General features: G+C 31.5%; 1 protein-coding gene across 1 annotated transcript; it reads right to left on the bottom strand.

The window, feature by feature from the left end:
• Positions 1 to 1,633: 1,633 nt before the first annotated feature.
• Positions 1,634 to 4,318, bottom strand: LOC129901331 (peroxidase P7-like). The gene is made up of 4 exons (XM_055976481.1): positions 3,951 to 4,318; positions 2,900 to 3,091; positions 2,643 to 2,808; positions 1,634 to 2,214 (listed from the first exon to the last, which is right to left on the bottom strand). Exons 1-4 carry the CDS (start codon positions 4,155 to 4,157, stop codon positions 1,820 to 1,822), a joined length of 960 nt encoding a protein of 319 aa, XP_055832456.1. The 5' UTR covers positions 4,158 to 4,318; the 3' UTR covers positions 1,634 to 1,819.
• Positions 4,319 to 17,704: the final 13,386 nt, after the last annotated feature.

The following is a 17,704-nucleotide window of genomic DNA, read 5'->3' as shown; positions in this document are numbered from 1 at the left end:
GTATAAGGGAAAATATGACCCTTTTACGTTGTAATTATTAGTAGGTGATATTTTTTGGTGTAAAAAAAAGTAAATTGTTATATTTAATATGAAAAATACCATAAGGTAGAAATAAGATTGTGTATATATCATCATTCTCAAATCCCATTCGTGGGACTACAATGAGTATGTCATTGTAATTTTTAGTAGGGAAAATAAATTATGTTAACCAATAATGACATATTTAGGTCATTTAGCTAATGAGACACTTTTGAAACGACGAATAAAATTACTTTATATTAAATACATTAGTAATATATTTGATCCGTTTTCTTATATTAAATTAACTTACATGGATCTTAGTGACGATAGAAGAAAATATTAAAAAGAGTTATTAAGAAGATGTAAGTATTGCATCAATGGTAGAAGTGTAAAAATTAACGAATTTAAATTTGTGAAAGAAGTATAGACATAGAATGACATCAAACATAGACGGACCTAGGTGGCAGGAGGGTGTTCATCCAAATTATCTCAGTAAAAAATTATATATAAGATAAGTTTTTATGTACATATATAGATTTTAAATCCCCTGAATAAAAGACTAGAGGTTAGCTTAAGCCTCATTTATTTGCACTTAATAGAGGTCTCAATTTTAATCATTTAGATTCAATCTATTAAGTGTATTTATTTTTATGATTTAATTCTTAGTTTTTCAGATTCACCTCAATAAGTGCATTTAGTTTGTTTCCTTATAAAACCTCTTAATAGATCTAATTAGAAGGGTTTAGAATGTTGTGTTCTAATGATCAGTTTAAGGATTCAATAGGTAAAGTGATGAGTAGAATGGTCCAAGTAACAAATAAAACCAAGTACGAGTCTCTCAAGTCATTCCAGTATTATATTAAGGAGAAAAATAAGTCGCATTTATATTGTAACACTTTTGATCATTTGCTTGTGAATTATTTATAATTTTATCATAATTACTAATTGTTTCATATGTTGTTTCAAATTTATATTGTTGCTTCACACTTTATTTGACAAATGAATATACTTCTATAAATAGTGTTAAATATGATATATTTTCTACATGAAGAGATCAAAACACACATTTACATTAATTGAATGTTAAATATGTTAAGTCATTTACTCGGAATTAATACTCTCTTTTCAATTTGTGTTTGTCTAATGTTTATTGGATTTATTTTGAAAAGATTTTAATTTACGTATGTCTAATTTTTATTGAATTTCTTAAATTAATATCTTGTAAATATATATAGGAATATATCAACAAACTTCTACTCAATAACTTTGTTTTGATAGTCATTATATTTTCTCCTGAAGGAAATTAACAAGAATGATGTTGTGAAATACGTTTATCACGTGTAAAAGTTATTATTTTTAAAGTTGATTTTAATTAACTCAATTAAAGGTTTAAGCTTTTTGAATTTAGGAGATTGAAGTGGATTATGTTTTATTTGCCCAATCCATTATTTATCCATATTTATATAGGTTAATTCAATCAATTTTCAGTATTCAATCCGTCCAAATGTGATTTATATGCGGGTGTTTACATTAAAGTACGCTAAGTGGGAAAAACTTCTAAAAACTTTCTTCTGGCACTAGAGAGTACCCCGGTTTGTTTTTGAAGTTTTAGCAAAGAAAGGTATTTTTTATATATATAAAAGTCAAATACGATACAAATTAAAGAGTGCAGTAAAACGTGGCACGTAAAGCTGTGACGGGGTAGGTAACAGCCATTGAGCCTACAAATCAAGCAACAAAACAACAACTACAAATTGAAATCTCCAAACACACTTGATATTAAGCAAAAGTAACATAATTAGTTGATCCTCCTGCAGTTCTTCCTGATCTCTCCTTTAGATCCAGTGAGAGGACGGATGTCACCCATCTTAATCATGGCGGTCACAAAATCAGTGGTGAAACTGCTGGGGTTGTTACTGTATGATTTGACAATTGAATCCACGGATCCCCCATTGAAGAGCTGCTGATCAGAGTGGAGCAGACCCTTTTTGTTAACAAGGTTTACGAAGTAGTGGTTGTCGAAGTTTGTAGGAGTCTGTAGATCAAGAGGTGCCAAATTGTTATCCCCTGAGCCTGAGGTTCTCGGGCAGTTATTTTGCCTGGTTCTTGCTAGTGATGCGTCCAAGTTTTTGGTCTCGTTGTATATGCGTCCCCTGAAACTGGTGCACCTTGCTTGTCCGATCGTATGAGCTCCTGTAAAACACCAATAAAACAACATAACTTATATATAGATTCGTTCAAAGTAATTCTTTATCGTAACGATATTAATTGGTAATTCGGTAAAAATAGTACTCCCTTTTACAAGTGTCTTGCTTTCCTTTTAATTTTGTCTTAAAAAAAATAGCTAAGTTTTCGAATTCTAATTTCTTTCATGATAAGGTTAAAATTACAAAATTTAAAGAACTACACACATTTTTAATTTAAGACTATAAGATTCAAGTGTCGTTTTTTTTTCTTAAATTTCGTGTCAATCAAATTAAGCCACTTAAATTGGAATAGAGGGAGTACTTGTTATTATGATTTAAACAATATTTGGAGTCTAATGATTTTTTTTTTTTGTAATATCAGTATAGATGACTTAAATCCATTAAGTTTGAAGAGTTTTGGAGATGAGAACAAACCAGCTAAAGCAACCATATCCTTTGTGGAAAGACCAACAGCACTGAAGCTAGAGATGAGACGGTTAAGGTTAGAAGTTGGGGTAGGAATGCTGCTATTGGCAGCACCTTGGCTCGCTGTCCTGGCATCTCTTCTTCCCAATTTTACATCCCAATTAGGCCCTCCAAGCTACATATATACATCCAACATTCTTGTTAGCATATAATATTAAAAGGAGGTTTACATAAGAAATATGTTGATAATAACATCAACAACTTACGATGACAACAGAGTCCCGGGCGGTAACGGCCAAAATATCAGCACAAGAGACGACACCAGGGCATACTTTTTCGACAGCAGATTTGATGTTGTCAATAACTTCAAATCCTCTAGCGGAATTAAAATTTGGTTGTGCCCTCTTTTCCCCTGTGAAGGTTGATGTATCATCCAGGAACAATGATCCATCGCATCCCTGAAATAAATTCATTAAGGAGTTTAGATAACCAAAAAACAGAGCCAAAGAGCCAAAAGGCATAAAAAAATTAAGGTAAACGTGTCTGATTTAGGAGTATGCCAAGTCAAAAGTTACACAATTAGGTGTATTTCGACTAACGTAACTTATGGATTCAATCAAGATTAAGCGGGGACATGAATTTAGTGATATTTGAAAGAAAAAAAATAAAGTTAAGTCGGAGGTAAAAATGTATTTAAAAATTAAAAGTGGTATCTAGACACACTTCACTTGGAAAACACTCCTAGGGAAATATTGTGACGGAAAATCTTCCTTTTCTTTTCTTGAAGAAGTGATTAGAATTATTTTTGCAAAATTGAAAAATTCAATTTCATGTTAAAATGAAAAATTGACTATATTATATAAGCAAATAATTCTTTTTGAAAAAATAAAAAGACTATATATAAACGGCCCAGAGACCATTCGAATGCCTGGAGACAGAAAAAGACGTACACAACTTTACTAGTAAACGAACTCACCAACAAAGTTGTCAAACTCTAGCAAAAATATATCACAATCAGTCCTATGAAACTTGGCAATAGAAAATACCAGCCATTTTGGAATTATGCAAAGTGCACACTATAACCCTCATGCATGTTGTTAACAGATAAACGTTTGTAACTACATATATCACTTTGAGATTAGATATACATGAGTCATTTTTGTAACAAAATGTATATCAGCTCTAACTCGTAAAATTGATGAACATATCAGGATCTTTTCCCTGTATAATAAAAACTAGCCCGCATGTTCTAGAACATGAAAACAACAACAACATTTGCAAAAACAAAAAGAAGAGAAAATGAAGAAGGTAGATTACATTGACGAAGCAATCGTGGAAGAATAGGCGAAGGAGGGAAGCACCCATTCGGGTTTCCTTCTGAATGGCAGAGTTCACCACAGATTTCACAGTTTCATAGAGCTTAGGACATGATTTTGAGTAGAACCCAGTGGTGAGTTGAGCTGAGGAGCTTCCCATTAAGCTCACTAGAAAAAACAAAACTATGGCACTCTTAAAAGAAGCCATGGAAGAGGGTTTAGTACTTGAGATATTATAACCTATTACTTTGAAAGAAACAAGTATATGTGGATGATGAGAAAAATCACGTATTTATAGGGAAATTGTAGAGATTAGAGAATGCTTTCTCAAGGTTATTGTTCTAGGCAGGCTACCTAACACGGAGACTCCATTGCATGTCTTTTTACGTTTGACAAGAGTAAAAGCAAACAAAACCAATAAGCTAGATCAATAGAAAAAAAATAGAATCATTGATTAAACGAGAAAAATATATAAAACAAGATCCGCGTATACCTGTTTGAAAATTACAGGTAGTTATAAAAGTATGACATTTTTAGGACTTGTTATGATCTTATTAGTCAAACAAAGGGGACCCAAAGAAAACCAATTATCTTATGACCATTTGGTGAAGAGGAGACATGAGGGTATTCTTAATGTGCAAAGTGGACTTTCCCGACATAGGCAAAATATAAAATAGATTCATCGAATTGTGAATGAAGATTACGTAGATAATTTTAATTTATTTTCACTTATACAATTGTGTGGTTTGTCATTAGGCACGCGCGCACTTGTATTCTTTAGGGAAAATAGTTTTTAGTCCCCATTTTACTGTATTAATTTATTTAACCTTAGCTTAATTAAAGTAATATATGCATTTTTAGTCTTTTTACTTACCGAACTGTCAGTAATTGCACACAATTAATTGAAAACCAACACAAAATGCTCACGACTGACTCGAATTTGCTATTGTCGAAGTCTATTCTAAGTTTTCCCCCAATTTTAAGCTCTGTGTTCGAGTCCAACATATCTTTTTTTTACTCGTATTTTTTTTTGATACTTCATTAATCTGAAACATGTCCATTCCTCAAATAATCATGCATACTTCATTAATGTAAAACATGTGCATTCCTCAAATAATCATGCGGCAATCACAAGTAGACATGAGGTCGGTCCAATCCAATCCTTGAATTAAGTAGTGTTGGATTAACTTTTTTTACTTCATTTAGGAACAAGGTTTTTTAGCCCAGCCTCATTTGGCCCGCCAGCCTCTTGGGCTTAACCCGCAAGCCTCAGAGGCCGGCCCGTGGATCATGAAATTTAAAATTGTTTATAATATATATTTTAAATAGTGTTTTATTTTGTCAAATCTTCAACAACTAGGCAATTGAAGAAATAATAATTTTGAATCTTTGACCTCTTTTACTTTTGTGTTTATGCTTAATTTCTCGTTTCTCCTTTCTTGTCTAGTTTATGAAAAAATGATCATGTAATGTATGTTCTTATGATGAATCTTATGATTGTTGACTGTTGTATCTTGCATGTTCAATTGTTTTGTAAGTATTCCGCTAAAGTGTGTGAAACTCATGAACATGTGAATTTTTGACGTATTGGTGTTGTGTTGATCAATGTTCGATAGTCTTTCTAAGAGGCCAATATTGTCTATCTTTTGATTGAAGGGTCAACCCGTCTCAACCCGCAGTCCGCTTAGGGTTGAATTGAGCTGCTATTTTATAGACTATTTAGTTAAAAGACTCAGCCCATTCTAACCCATTTAACTCGCTAGTCCTTAAGGGTTGGATTGGGTTGGGCCAGCCCTAATCACAAGAAGTTATAATTTAGCTAGGCTAAGCTGATAATAATTTGTGAGGATTGTAAAATATCGAGAAGCATACTCCACGAGCATGCAGCTTCTGCAAATGCTTCCAATATTACTGTACCTAAATTTTGTAACTTAGCAATTTTAGTGTATCTAAAATTGGAATGGCGACATTGCAGATGATTAAGGAGGTTATAATGGTACTAAATGAGGAAAAAGAAGATTTAAATCTGTGTCCAATTGTGAAGTACATGAAAGGCAATCACAAGGATAAGTTACTAGCAGATGATCCAATTAAAAAGGTAGAAATGAAGTTTTCTCTTCTGTTTTGTTTTGGAAAACTTTAGCTTGAAAATCCCAAATTGCCATCAATCTGTTTTTCTGTTTTGGTTCCATTAGTAAAAGGATTAAAAATATACACACATAATTTAATTAATTAAAGATCAAATGTGCTTAGTCAGATTAGGCACTAAAATAAAAATAATACAATAATACGGGGACTGAAATTGCTTTTTACCCTATTGATTTAAGTTCTAGAGTTTTTTAAAAGAAATTATCCTTATTGTTTAATTATCATTATGCGTGAACTTTGAGTTATTCGTTGCTTTTCCAAAAGTAAATTTTGACTTATACTTTTACCAAAAGTTAGAGAAATTGCCGTGAATTTGAAGCTGTACCTACTCTTCTTGTTTGCGCATTGGATAGTGGACACACCTCCGTGTGCCATAGGCAAGGTTAAAAATCGATTTTTTTTTTTGCTTTTGAGCTCTCTCGTACCTGAACCGCCTAACCACAAGAATATATCATTTCATTGTGCATTCACATTGGAAGCTTCTCAAATTCTTAGGGGACTCCATTACTTAAATCTAATTTCGTTGAAAGTTTCTTATATACTTTCACTGTCTCGTGTACTTTTCGAGTTCAGAATAAAATAATATTTTATTTATCAGAAAAATAGTACAATTAAATTTATATAAAGTTAAGAGAACCTTTCTTAATTTAACTTTATTTAGGTTAGTTTACTAGTGGTTTGGTTATCGATTAATTATTGGACAAAGTAAATAAAATGAAATAAAGTGTAAGAAATATAATATAGATCCGAGTCCTAGAATGCGTCCTCAAGAACCGATATTATATGTTTTGATGATTTAACAAACCATGGGAACAGGTGTGAGATCTGATTTCTTGCGAGAACTCAGAAGCATTAAAAGTAACAGCAGACAACCGTACACTGGTCTGGGGTGTGAGCGTACGAGTCCTGTTGCAGAGGGACAGTTGTCTAACAAATGAAATGCTTACAACACTATGTATATCATTTATATATACATCTTCTACACCATTCTCTTTGACCTTTTGGAATCTGAATGAAGAAATATATTGAAAAGTTATTGCTCTCTGAAATTGAGCCTCGAAGAATAGGAGGACCAAATAGGGTTAGCAGTCCTTATTTTGTTTTAGAGTTTTGGTTTTTTTGGTCTTATTTTTGTAGATCTATTCCTATACTATAAAGGATTTAGATCATCTCATAGTTGTTTCAATATGTGTCAATATAGCTAGAGTTCGTTGTGGAGACATCTTAAATTCTAAGTCAACTAGAGTTTGTTGGTTTAGTGGGCAATAGAGCTATTGCTCTAAATTCGATTGTAATAGAGTTGTTCCAGTGGGGGGGGAAGGGATTGTGGGTGCAATTCCTATATTGCAATAGTTTGTAATCTAAATCTTGGCTCTTTGATTAGTGAAGTTGGAGGTGAAATTATGTGTGGCAGGTCATGGTTTTTTCCCTTGAGCAAGGAGTTTTCCACGTAAAATCTCGCGTTTTGATTTTACTTTCTGTTCTTTACTTTTTCACATTATTATTCTGATAAGGGACCCGATCCCTATCGTTTAGTGAATGAGTACATTCTATCAATTGGTATCAGAGCCTAGGCTCTCTTTTTTTGGCTAACACCAAGAGATTATCTTGTGAAAGAATGGTTGCTCCACTGAATCTGGAGGAAGGACAATGATCAACTAGGCCACCTCGTTTCAATGGCAAGTTCTATAATTGGTGAAAGACTCAAATTCATGACTACTTGATAGCTGAAGATAGTGAACTATGGGATGTGGTGCTAGATGGTCCATTCATTCCTACTACTGAAGTGAAAGATGGAGATATCACAAGGATTGTTGTAAAAACCAGACAATAGTACACTGAAGCTGATAGGAAGAACATTGAGAAGAGCTATATGGCGAAGAAGCTGCTTGCATGTGGTATAGAAGCTGAGGAATACAATAGAATTTCTGCATGTGAATTAGCTAAGGAAATCTAGAACTGTCTACGAACTGCTCATGAAGGAACAGAACAGGTGAAGGAACCGAAGATGGATATGCTCACTTCTTAGTATGAAAAATTTACTAAGGAGGGTGAATCAATCTATTATATGAACACGAGGTTTTCAGCTATAACTAACGAACTCAGAGCCATGGGTGAACCTATCAAGACTAGCAAATAGATCAAGAAGATTCTGAGAGAGTTGGCCAAGTCTTGGGCAAGTAAGGTTGATGATATCACTGAAGCTAAGGACCTGAAGGTTCTTAGAAGACGAAGATATGGCCTATTTGACTAGAAGATTTCAGAAGACTGTGACGAAAAACGGAGAGTTCATGAAAAAGGGTAACACCAGACAACCTACAAATGCCACAGATCTGTGTCACAAGTGTGGTAAACCAGGGCATTTCATCAAATATTTTCCTATGCACAAGATGAACTACAATGACTATGTCAAAGCTGGAGGAGACAAAGAAAAAGAAGGGAACAGGTCCTGTGTTAAAAAGGGAAGAAAAACTATTACAGACTACATGGTCAAGAAAGCTCTTGCCATTTGAATAAATACCTCAAGCGATTCTGAGGAGTTTTTACACCTTAAAGATAATTCCATGCTCGTAGTGAAGGATGACAAAGAAGTGTTTGATTCAATATTTGCTTTCATGGCAATATCTGATGATAAGGAAGTTGAAGAAGAACCTCAAGAAGAGGTAACCCTTTCTAACTTTAAACAGAACTTACATGTTTATTCTATTAAAAGGTTGAGAAGTCTAGCAACTTTTCAGATTGACTCAATTACTGAGTTAACAAATGAGAAGGATATGATGAACAACAACTTAGACATCTTTCAAGATGAAAAAGTAGCTTTGGTTTCTCAAATATCTGAAATGGAAGAACAAAAGATAATTCTAGCAGCTGATAATGTAAAACTTAAACACGAACTTAAGAAGTTAAATATAAACTGTGAGAATGGTAAGGTTCTTCAAGATAAAAAGGAGGCTTTGATTTCTCAAATATCTAAAATGAAATAACAAATGATGGTTCTAGTGGCCGATGGTGTACAGCTTAAACTTGAGCTTAAGAAGTTGAATAAAAATTGTGCAAATGGTAAGTGTGAAACTAGCAGCTTACAACTTAAACTTGAAGGTAAGTTGAATGCTGCTGAAATGAAGCTAGCTATGGCACTAGAAATAAATGAATAGCTAGAAAAGGACCTAGTTCAAGTAAAAAAGAGCAGAATAAGTCACTAAAATGGATCACCTCCTCTAAAATACTTGCAAATCTCACTAGTCAGGGTCACAATGGTGGAAGGGTCTAGAAAAGTTTGAAAACTAGTTCTTCTTATAACCCTCACAACAAATATGTGTCAGTTTTTGATAATCTCCTGTGTATTTATTGTGGCCAAAATGGTCATTTGAAGAAGGACTGTCTAGCTTGAAAAAGATCAAAAGTAAAATTCTCAAAGTACTCTAAATAGAAAGTTAGACAGAACAAGAGACCTGGTCATAGTTCTGGAGTCTACCATAGTATGAGAAAAGTTGCATTCCCATACTAGACAAGAAATTCTCTTATTATGTCTCTGTCTGATTATTGGGGACTCAAATTGAAATGGATTTCCAAATTTAACAATTAATATATGTTGCAAGTAAGTGAAAGAAGTAGCAGTCAATGTTGATTTATGGACAGTGAATGCTCAAAGCATATGACTGAAAAGATTGAAAACTTCCTCTCAATCAAGGCACTTCAAGGTGGAGGTGTCTCGTTTGAAAATGGTAAGAAGGGATACATTCTGGGAGTAGGAAGAATTAGAAAATCTCTTAGGCACTCCATTGAGAATGTATATTATTTGAATGGCCAGAATTACAGTCTTCTTAATGTCCCTCAAATATGTGATAAAGGGAATGAGGTTAGATTTTTATCAGAAATATGCATTATGACAAATCTGACTTCAAAAGCGGTAATTCTAATGGCTAGAAAATGCAAGAATATGTATGTTGTTGATCTAGACACTGTCCAAGGGAATGATCTAACTTGTCTTAGTGCTCAAAGTGAATTCAAATTTATGGCGCAGAAAATTGGGTCATATAAGTTCGTTTCTGTTGAACAAGCTTGTATCCAAGGACCTGGTCCGTGGATTGCCTGAAGTGAAGTTCTCTGAAGACAAGGTGTGTGGTGCTTGTGTCAAAGGAAAGAAAATTAAATCATTTTTCAAATCAAAGAAGCAGGTTAGTACAACAAGACCTCTTGAGTTGATTCACATGAATTTGTGTGGTCCTATAAAATTCAAAGTAGAGGTGGAAAGAAATATATTCTGGTAATTATGGATGATTATTCTTGATATAATTGGACCATGTTCTTAAGGTCCAAAGATGAAACATATAAAGTGCTGATGATATTTGCCAAAATTATTCAGACGAAGCTGAACTGCAAAATCGCAGGAATCAGGTCTGGTCATGGCACAAAGTTTGAAAATGCCAAGCTTGATAACTTTTGTGCTCAAAATAGGATCATCATAATTTTTCTGTCTGAAGGACACCTTAGCAAAATGGTGTTGGAAAAGAAAGAATAGAACATTGGTTGATATTGCAAGAACTATGCTTATTGATTCAAATCTTCCAAAAAACTTTTGGGCTAAAGCTATTAACATAGCTTTTATGTGACAAACGATGCTTGATAAGGTCAATTTTGAACAAAACTCCCTATGAGCTTCTCAACAATAGGATGCCCAAGTTTAGTTATTTTGAGAAATTTAGCTTGGGTAAGTTCATCTTTATCCCTAACTCATTTTCTATCAATTTTATCTTCTTAAATCATTTTAAAGTCTTGATTTTAAATGGGTTTTGAGGGATTTTCTTCCTAAATTCAAAGTGAGTGTTCTGATGATTTCTAACTAATTTCTTGGCCAATTTTTATGGAATTTTCAACAACAAACTCCCTTGATTTGTAGAACATATTTTTAAAATAAAATTCCAGATTTGTCTTTTTCGATTTTGAAGCGGTTTTGGACGATTTTGACTTCAATTCTAAAACCTAGCAATATGGGTATCATTAGATTCCTTTTGATGAGCTCTTGTCATTCTTGATAGTGGGTAATCATTTTAGATTCAACAGGTTGTGCGACAACCTTGATTCCACCGAACCACCACATCATTGCATCATCATATTGCATTGCATTGTATTGTTATCTATACTACTTGACTTATCTGGTTAATTGTGATAATGATCTGCCTTTCTGTGTTTATTTTAATCACACCGTTCTGTATAAATTAGCGGCATCGATGCTGGGATGCGACTTTTCTCTATGCAAGTGGAAGCGTTCCTTAATTTATTTCATAGGTTTGATTAATTCCTTATACTCAATCGGTCAAACTTATTGAGTACATGTGGATTGTACTCACCCCTACTTTTGTGTCCCTTTTTGATGCAGTTACTAATCAGGGTACCTCAGTGGCAACTAATCGTTCTAGCGGATTCTGCACCCTTAGATTAGTGGTGAGATCGTGGGATCCGGATCGCCACTTGTTTTATCCTTTATTTTTCAGTCTTTTGTAGTATTCGAAGACTTGTGATTATATTCAGATTCAGACTTTGTATTAGATACTCTTTATACTTATGACACTAGGTTTTAAGATATATTCGTTGTTGTCTTTTTTTTTCCTTTACTTTTGTGGCCTAACTGCCCCTTTGTGACTCTCATATGAGTTTTACTTGTAGACTTGTAGATGTGTGTCATCATAACCTCGGTTATTGAGTCGTGACAGATAGTTACAACTTTATTTGCTGAATGAAATTGTTCCAATTTATTATTTGTATATTGATCTCAAGCAGTTCATCGAGCTAGTTGGTATTCTATCTTCATATCTCGACATTGGTTGATGGTTGTAGGATGGAACAAGGAAGATTAGTTCATCTTTAAGAAGAGTTGGTTTCTTAATTGGTATTGGTGCAGTTTCCAGTTTAGCTATGTTCATTTTACGGCTATCATCAGGAGGGTCGAATTGTTTTTGGCAAATTTGATTTTGTAGCATATTTTCTAGTGAGAATGTAGAGTTTCTCTCTCTAGAAATGCTAGAAAACTAGATTATCCACTTTTTGGTTAGTTACATAGGATGCGGTAAAGTCGTGGATATATGGATCACAACTTAGACAAATACTATGGGGAAAATAATTGACCGAGAAGGGTAAAAGAAATATTTGAGTTAAATTTGCCCCCCTCTCCTACCTTAAGGAGTAGAAATGCCTCAAAAATGACCTCTTTCAACTTATTAAACTTTTTTCCTCGTTATATTCTGTTTCATATATTAATTTCCACAAATGCCTCAAAATGCTCTCTTTCCACTCATTAAACTTTTTTCCCTCGTGATTTTCTATCTCATATATTGATTTCCTAAAAAAATGATTTTTTTAAAAAAGAATATCTCTGTTCTTTTAGCATTATGTCATTATTAACTTTCTTATCCAAGTCCCAAACTTGTTAGTTATGATTACTTCTTATGGGTTCGTTGGGTAGTTTTATAGTTATGCAAATATAAGTAATATTAAGATTATTATGAGTAAATTTATAGATTGTTAAGATAGGTGTAAAAAAATTCTTACTTCATCCCCCTTCAAATAATAATTTAGATATTATTTTAATTTTTTTAAAATTTTTTTTTACCCTACCCCACCTAACCCTCCGCTTTCAAAAATTTTCTCATTTTGTGTTAGATATATACATATGATTTTAGGAAAGTATACCACAACGATTGAATTGATTATCTTCATGCATAAGGATACTAGATTAACTTATAGGAAGATTAAAAAATCATCACAAACCTTACTTGCAGCAAGATTTTTCTTAAAATATAATTTTTATTTCTGTTATATTTGGTATGCAAGTATAAAAAAATATTTTCCTAAAAATATATATACATATCTAACTCAAAATGAGAAAAATGTAAATAATAATAATAATAATAAAAATAAAAAAAAGCAGAGGGTTAGATGGGTGAGTATAATTTTATTTTTAAAAAAGATAAAAATAATAACATTTTTTTAGAAAGGAGTGGGGGAGGGGTGAAGTATGAATTTTTTAAAAATATATTTTATATAAGAAATTTTAAAAAATAAAAGGATGGGGATTGTTGTTGCGGGGGGAGGGGGGTGGTGGAGTGGATGAGAAAAATATTTTAATGTTATTTTTTTAAAATAATTTATTTTTTTTAAAAATAATTTATTTTTTGGGGATAAAAATATTTTAGTCTTTAACTTTTAATTAATATTAATAGTTTATTTAATTTTTGTCAAGATGGAATATTTTACTTATGTGGAACAATGTGGCAAGGTTTTTGCAAAAAACAAATAGAGAGAGTAGAGAGATTGTATTACACGCATCACTGAGGTTCTTTCAAATCACACTTTCAAATCCAATAGTTTAAATATGAAACTCAAATAAAAAACATAATTTAAGTGTGTTTTCGACTCTTATCTCTAGATTATTTTTTTTCAGAAGTTAGTTATTCATGTATTAGTTATGCATGTATTAGAAATTTCACCTTCTACTCTGCATAAAATTAACAGATTTTTTCATGACTTATATATGTATTAGTTATTGAGATTTCTAAATTGTCAACTCAACGCTATATTAATTTTATACATGAATGATTTGTTTTCTATCTATCTATCTAATATCAAATAAGTAAATGAAAATTAATTCATAGATAATTTATTTGTTTTCAGCTACCAAACGACCTCATAGTGTTTGAGTTGAGACTGAAATTTTGAACTTATCTGATATGCATTATGTATAACATGAGGTACGATAAAAATAGATGCATAACATAAAATTTGAGGAAGAATGTTGGGTTAACTTGAGGAGAATATGTTGGTGAACAAAGGATCATTAGCTAAGATATATAAGAAAATAACATTTAATTTTTCATATATTGAATATATATCAACGTGGTCCATCCAGGAAAAAGAGTGAAAGTAAATTGACTCAAGGAAAAAAAAAACAAATACAACTCGAGGCATGTATGTTTTTCACTGATGAAATATACCATAGTTCAAGAGGAAAAATAAAAGAGACAAATAACATAATGAATTTTGTCTTGATTTGAGTTATGGATGAGTGGAGTCTTCTTGAGTAGAATCAAAATTTTATACAGACGAATAAATAAAGGTCACGGGGTTGATTATAATTTAATTAAATGTCTTACAATTGTGAAATTGTGATGTTAGTTGAGGGGCAATTTTAAGCATGAAGATAATGTTTGTGTGGTGATAGGTGAAATAAGAGCGTTTTGAATCATTTTCAATATGTTAAAAATATTTTTGATCAAATAAATATAAGTAAAAGTTAAATTTAATTCGATAAATGGAAGGATGACAATTTTTAATCATTTCTAATTCATCAAGAACATTTTTATAATTTTTTTTCCGATTGTTTAAATGGAAAAAAGCCAATAATGCCCTTAACTATTTCAAAAGATCTAAATATATCCTCACTAACTTATTTTGCTAAAAATACCCACTCACTTTTTTGGCTCACTTTTGCCTAACCTACCTCCTTTTTATTTATTTCTTAAACCGACAATTGAGGCACAAATTTATCTTATGGTCAGGTATAATTTTTTTTAATTATTATTTGTTACCTGTATTCTTATTGGAAAAAAATTAAAACACTCTCTCTAATTAAACCGCCCTACTCAACATACTTATTTTTGTCATAAAACATACAAATTATTTTATTTGTTCATAACAGTTGTCTTATTTGTTCACCAGAAAAACAACAACAAAAATTACTATTTATTTGTTCATTTTATGTTGCTTTTGATCAAAACAAATTAATTTTACGACCTAATCAACAACCTTAATTTTATTAGTTGTTCTTTTGTCCATAACTAATTATTTATTTTTTACTGTTTTTGTGGTGAAAAAATAAAATAATTTATATGTTTTATTGGGTGAGTAAATAAAATAATAATTTTATTTTGTGATATTTTTGTAGTGAACAGATAAAAATAATTTGTATGTTTTAAGATAAAGTTGGGTATGTTGGATTTTAATTTTGTCCAATAAAAATATGACACATAATAAATAATAATTAAAAAATTATACTTTTGCATAAAGATAGATCTAAAACATCAATTGTCACTTTAAAAACACCATTCAGGAAAAAAACACAAAAAAAGAGTTTACGATCTTTCAAAAATAAATAAACAGAAAGAAAGTTGTTAGTTATAAAGGTAAAAGTGAGCTAGAGCCCGTTTGGATGGGCTCATAAGTTAGTCAAATCAATTTATAAGTCCTTTTTAGTTTATTGTGGTGTTTGTCTAATGCTAATTTTAAGCCATAAAGTTCTTAAAGTCAGCCAAAAATAAAAAAAATAGGATTCCTAACTTTTTTTTTCTAAGTGCTTAAGTCATTTTCTTTGACGGTAGAAATTACTTTTATATTCCTTATATTTTAACTAAATTTCCAAACTACTCTTTTTATTCTTTTAACCCTAAAATTCACATTATTTTCCTCATTTCTTCGGCATAAGCACTTTTATCCAAACACTCAACTGCTTATTTATAAAAATAACTTTCAGCATTTTAAAATTCTAAAAACACTTTATATATAAAAATTACTTTTTTTTAAGCACGTTTAAACGAGCTCCTAGAAAAGTAAACAAAGAGATATAGCAAAATAGGTAAACCTATAGTGGTCAAAAGGTGCCATACCAAAACATTTTATGTACTTTACATAGAAGGTCAGCAATTACGGCAACGATTTTCTGCAAACAACAATTACCGGAATTATAATTTACTTATCTTTAAAGCATAATTAGACGATGTTTCCATTGACTTAGCCCTCTCAAATTTATTTAATAATAACTTTGTTTTGTCATCATATGGATATGCAAGAATTAGTAGCTTCCTTTTCTTTAATTTCAAACTAATTTCTCTTAATCAAAGTAAAGAACTACCTTTTGATCTTTAGACAGAATATTGAATGGAAATAAGTAAAGCATAAATGTCTAGCATGATGCACAAAGTAAAAGTCTTGTGCTTTATCAACTACTCCATTGAATACCAAAGTCTTTGACGATAAGCGTTGTAGTAATTGCTCTGCTTTTAGTTTTTTAGTTGCGTTTACACTTGACTAAGGGTGTTTGGTAGGGAGGAATATTTTTCGAGAAATGTTTTTTGATTTTTCATATTCAGTTTGTCAAATTTTGGAGAATATTTTCTCTACAAAAATAATTTTCTTAAAAATGAGAAAAATGACTTCCTTAATGAAAAAGTGGGGAAAACAAAATTTATAAGTTAGAATTTCACATTGAATGTGTTCTTTTCACTCTCCAACACACCTCATCTTCACCTCCACCCAGCATAGCCCTCATCCCCACCCCGAGTATCCCTCATTCCCATCACCTCCACCACCATCATCATATCTCCATCTCTTATAATATTCTACATTATATATAAATACTTTAATAATAATATTTTTTATATACTTATCTACCAAATACAAGAAAATAAATAAGAAATCTACTTATTTTTCTATAGACCATTTTTTAAGAAAACATTTTCCTTCTAGCCGAATAAACTTTAAATGCTTGTTTGGATGGGCATATAGCTTTTGGTTTATAAGCCAAAAATCCTAACTTAGTAATTCTAACTTATGATTTTTGACTTATTTTTGTCTTTTTGACTTAAAATAAGTGTTTAAAAGCAATTTTTTTTAATTTTTCTTACAACTATAAAAATACCTAAAAACACTTTTAAATTAAAAACACTTAAAATAAATATATCCAATTAACAGACTCCTTAAGTCTGGAAATCAAAGGCAATTTTGCAATTCGTTTTCGTCTTGGCAGAACAGGAACTGTATTAGTACAAATAGTAATTTGGTGAATATCTTACACACATTTTGAAAGGGTCTCAATTAGCTAATTAACACATGAGAAAAACGTTCAATTGGTTGGTAAAGGACGTAGAAAATTCGGGCTCACAAATTTAGTTTTCTGTCATTATCTCTTTGATGATCTTTGATTTCTTTTCTCTTTTAGTAACTTTTTCCCCCACCTTTCTCTTCTTTTAACTTTCGACCATGCAAAAATACTTCAAAAATCTACCGTCAAACATAATAAATTACTCCCTCGTCTTAAAGAGGATGACAAATTTGATAGGATGAGGTCAAAACTACTATAGTCTATGCATGCAATTAAACTGTCTGTGTCATGCATTTCGTGTACAGTTCTATACACAAACTACAATAAATGTATAGCGCATAAATTCATTTGACATATTTTAGTATGTCCTTCCTAAAATACAGTCCAATGCATTAATTTACTATAACTAATTCAATTATTAGGAAAAATGATTTCGTCACTTATAATTCATATTTCGTCACTTATAATTCATATTTCATCACAAAAATATTTGTGTGACGAAAAATATTTCGTCAGCCAGTCGTCCCTAAACATGGGTCACTAAATGTGTACAAAGACGATTTAGTGTTTCATCACTTGAAAAATTATATTAACTACAAAATAAAAAATCGTCCCCGAATGTGTAGCATTTGTGACGAATTTGTTTGTCATAAAAAGTATAAAAATTTATAGTTGAAAGTATGATTTTATCACTAAAATATTATTAACACCGATGAAACTACCTAATCACTAAT

The sequence above is a fragment of the Solanum dulcamara genome, chromosome 8, assembly GCF_947179165.1.
Source record: "Solanum dulcamara chromosome 8, daSolDulc1.2, whole genome shotgun sequence".
NCBI lineage: Eukaryota > Viridiplantae > Streptophyta > Magnoliopsida > Solanales > Solanaceae > Solanum > Solanum dulcamara.
Note: the sequence above shows the minus strand (reverse complement) of the source record. Positions and strands in the feature narration are given on the sequence as shown.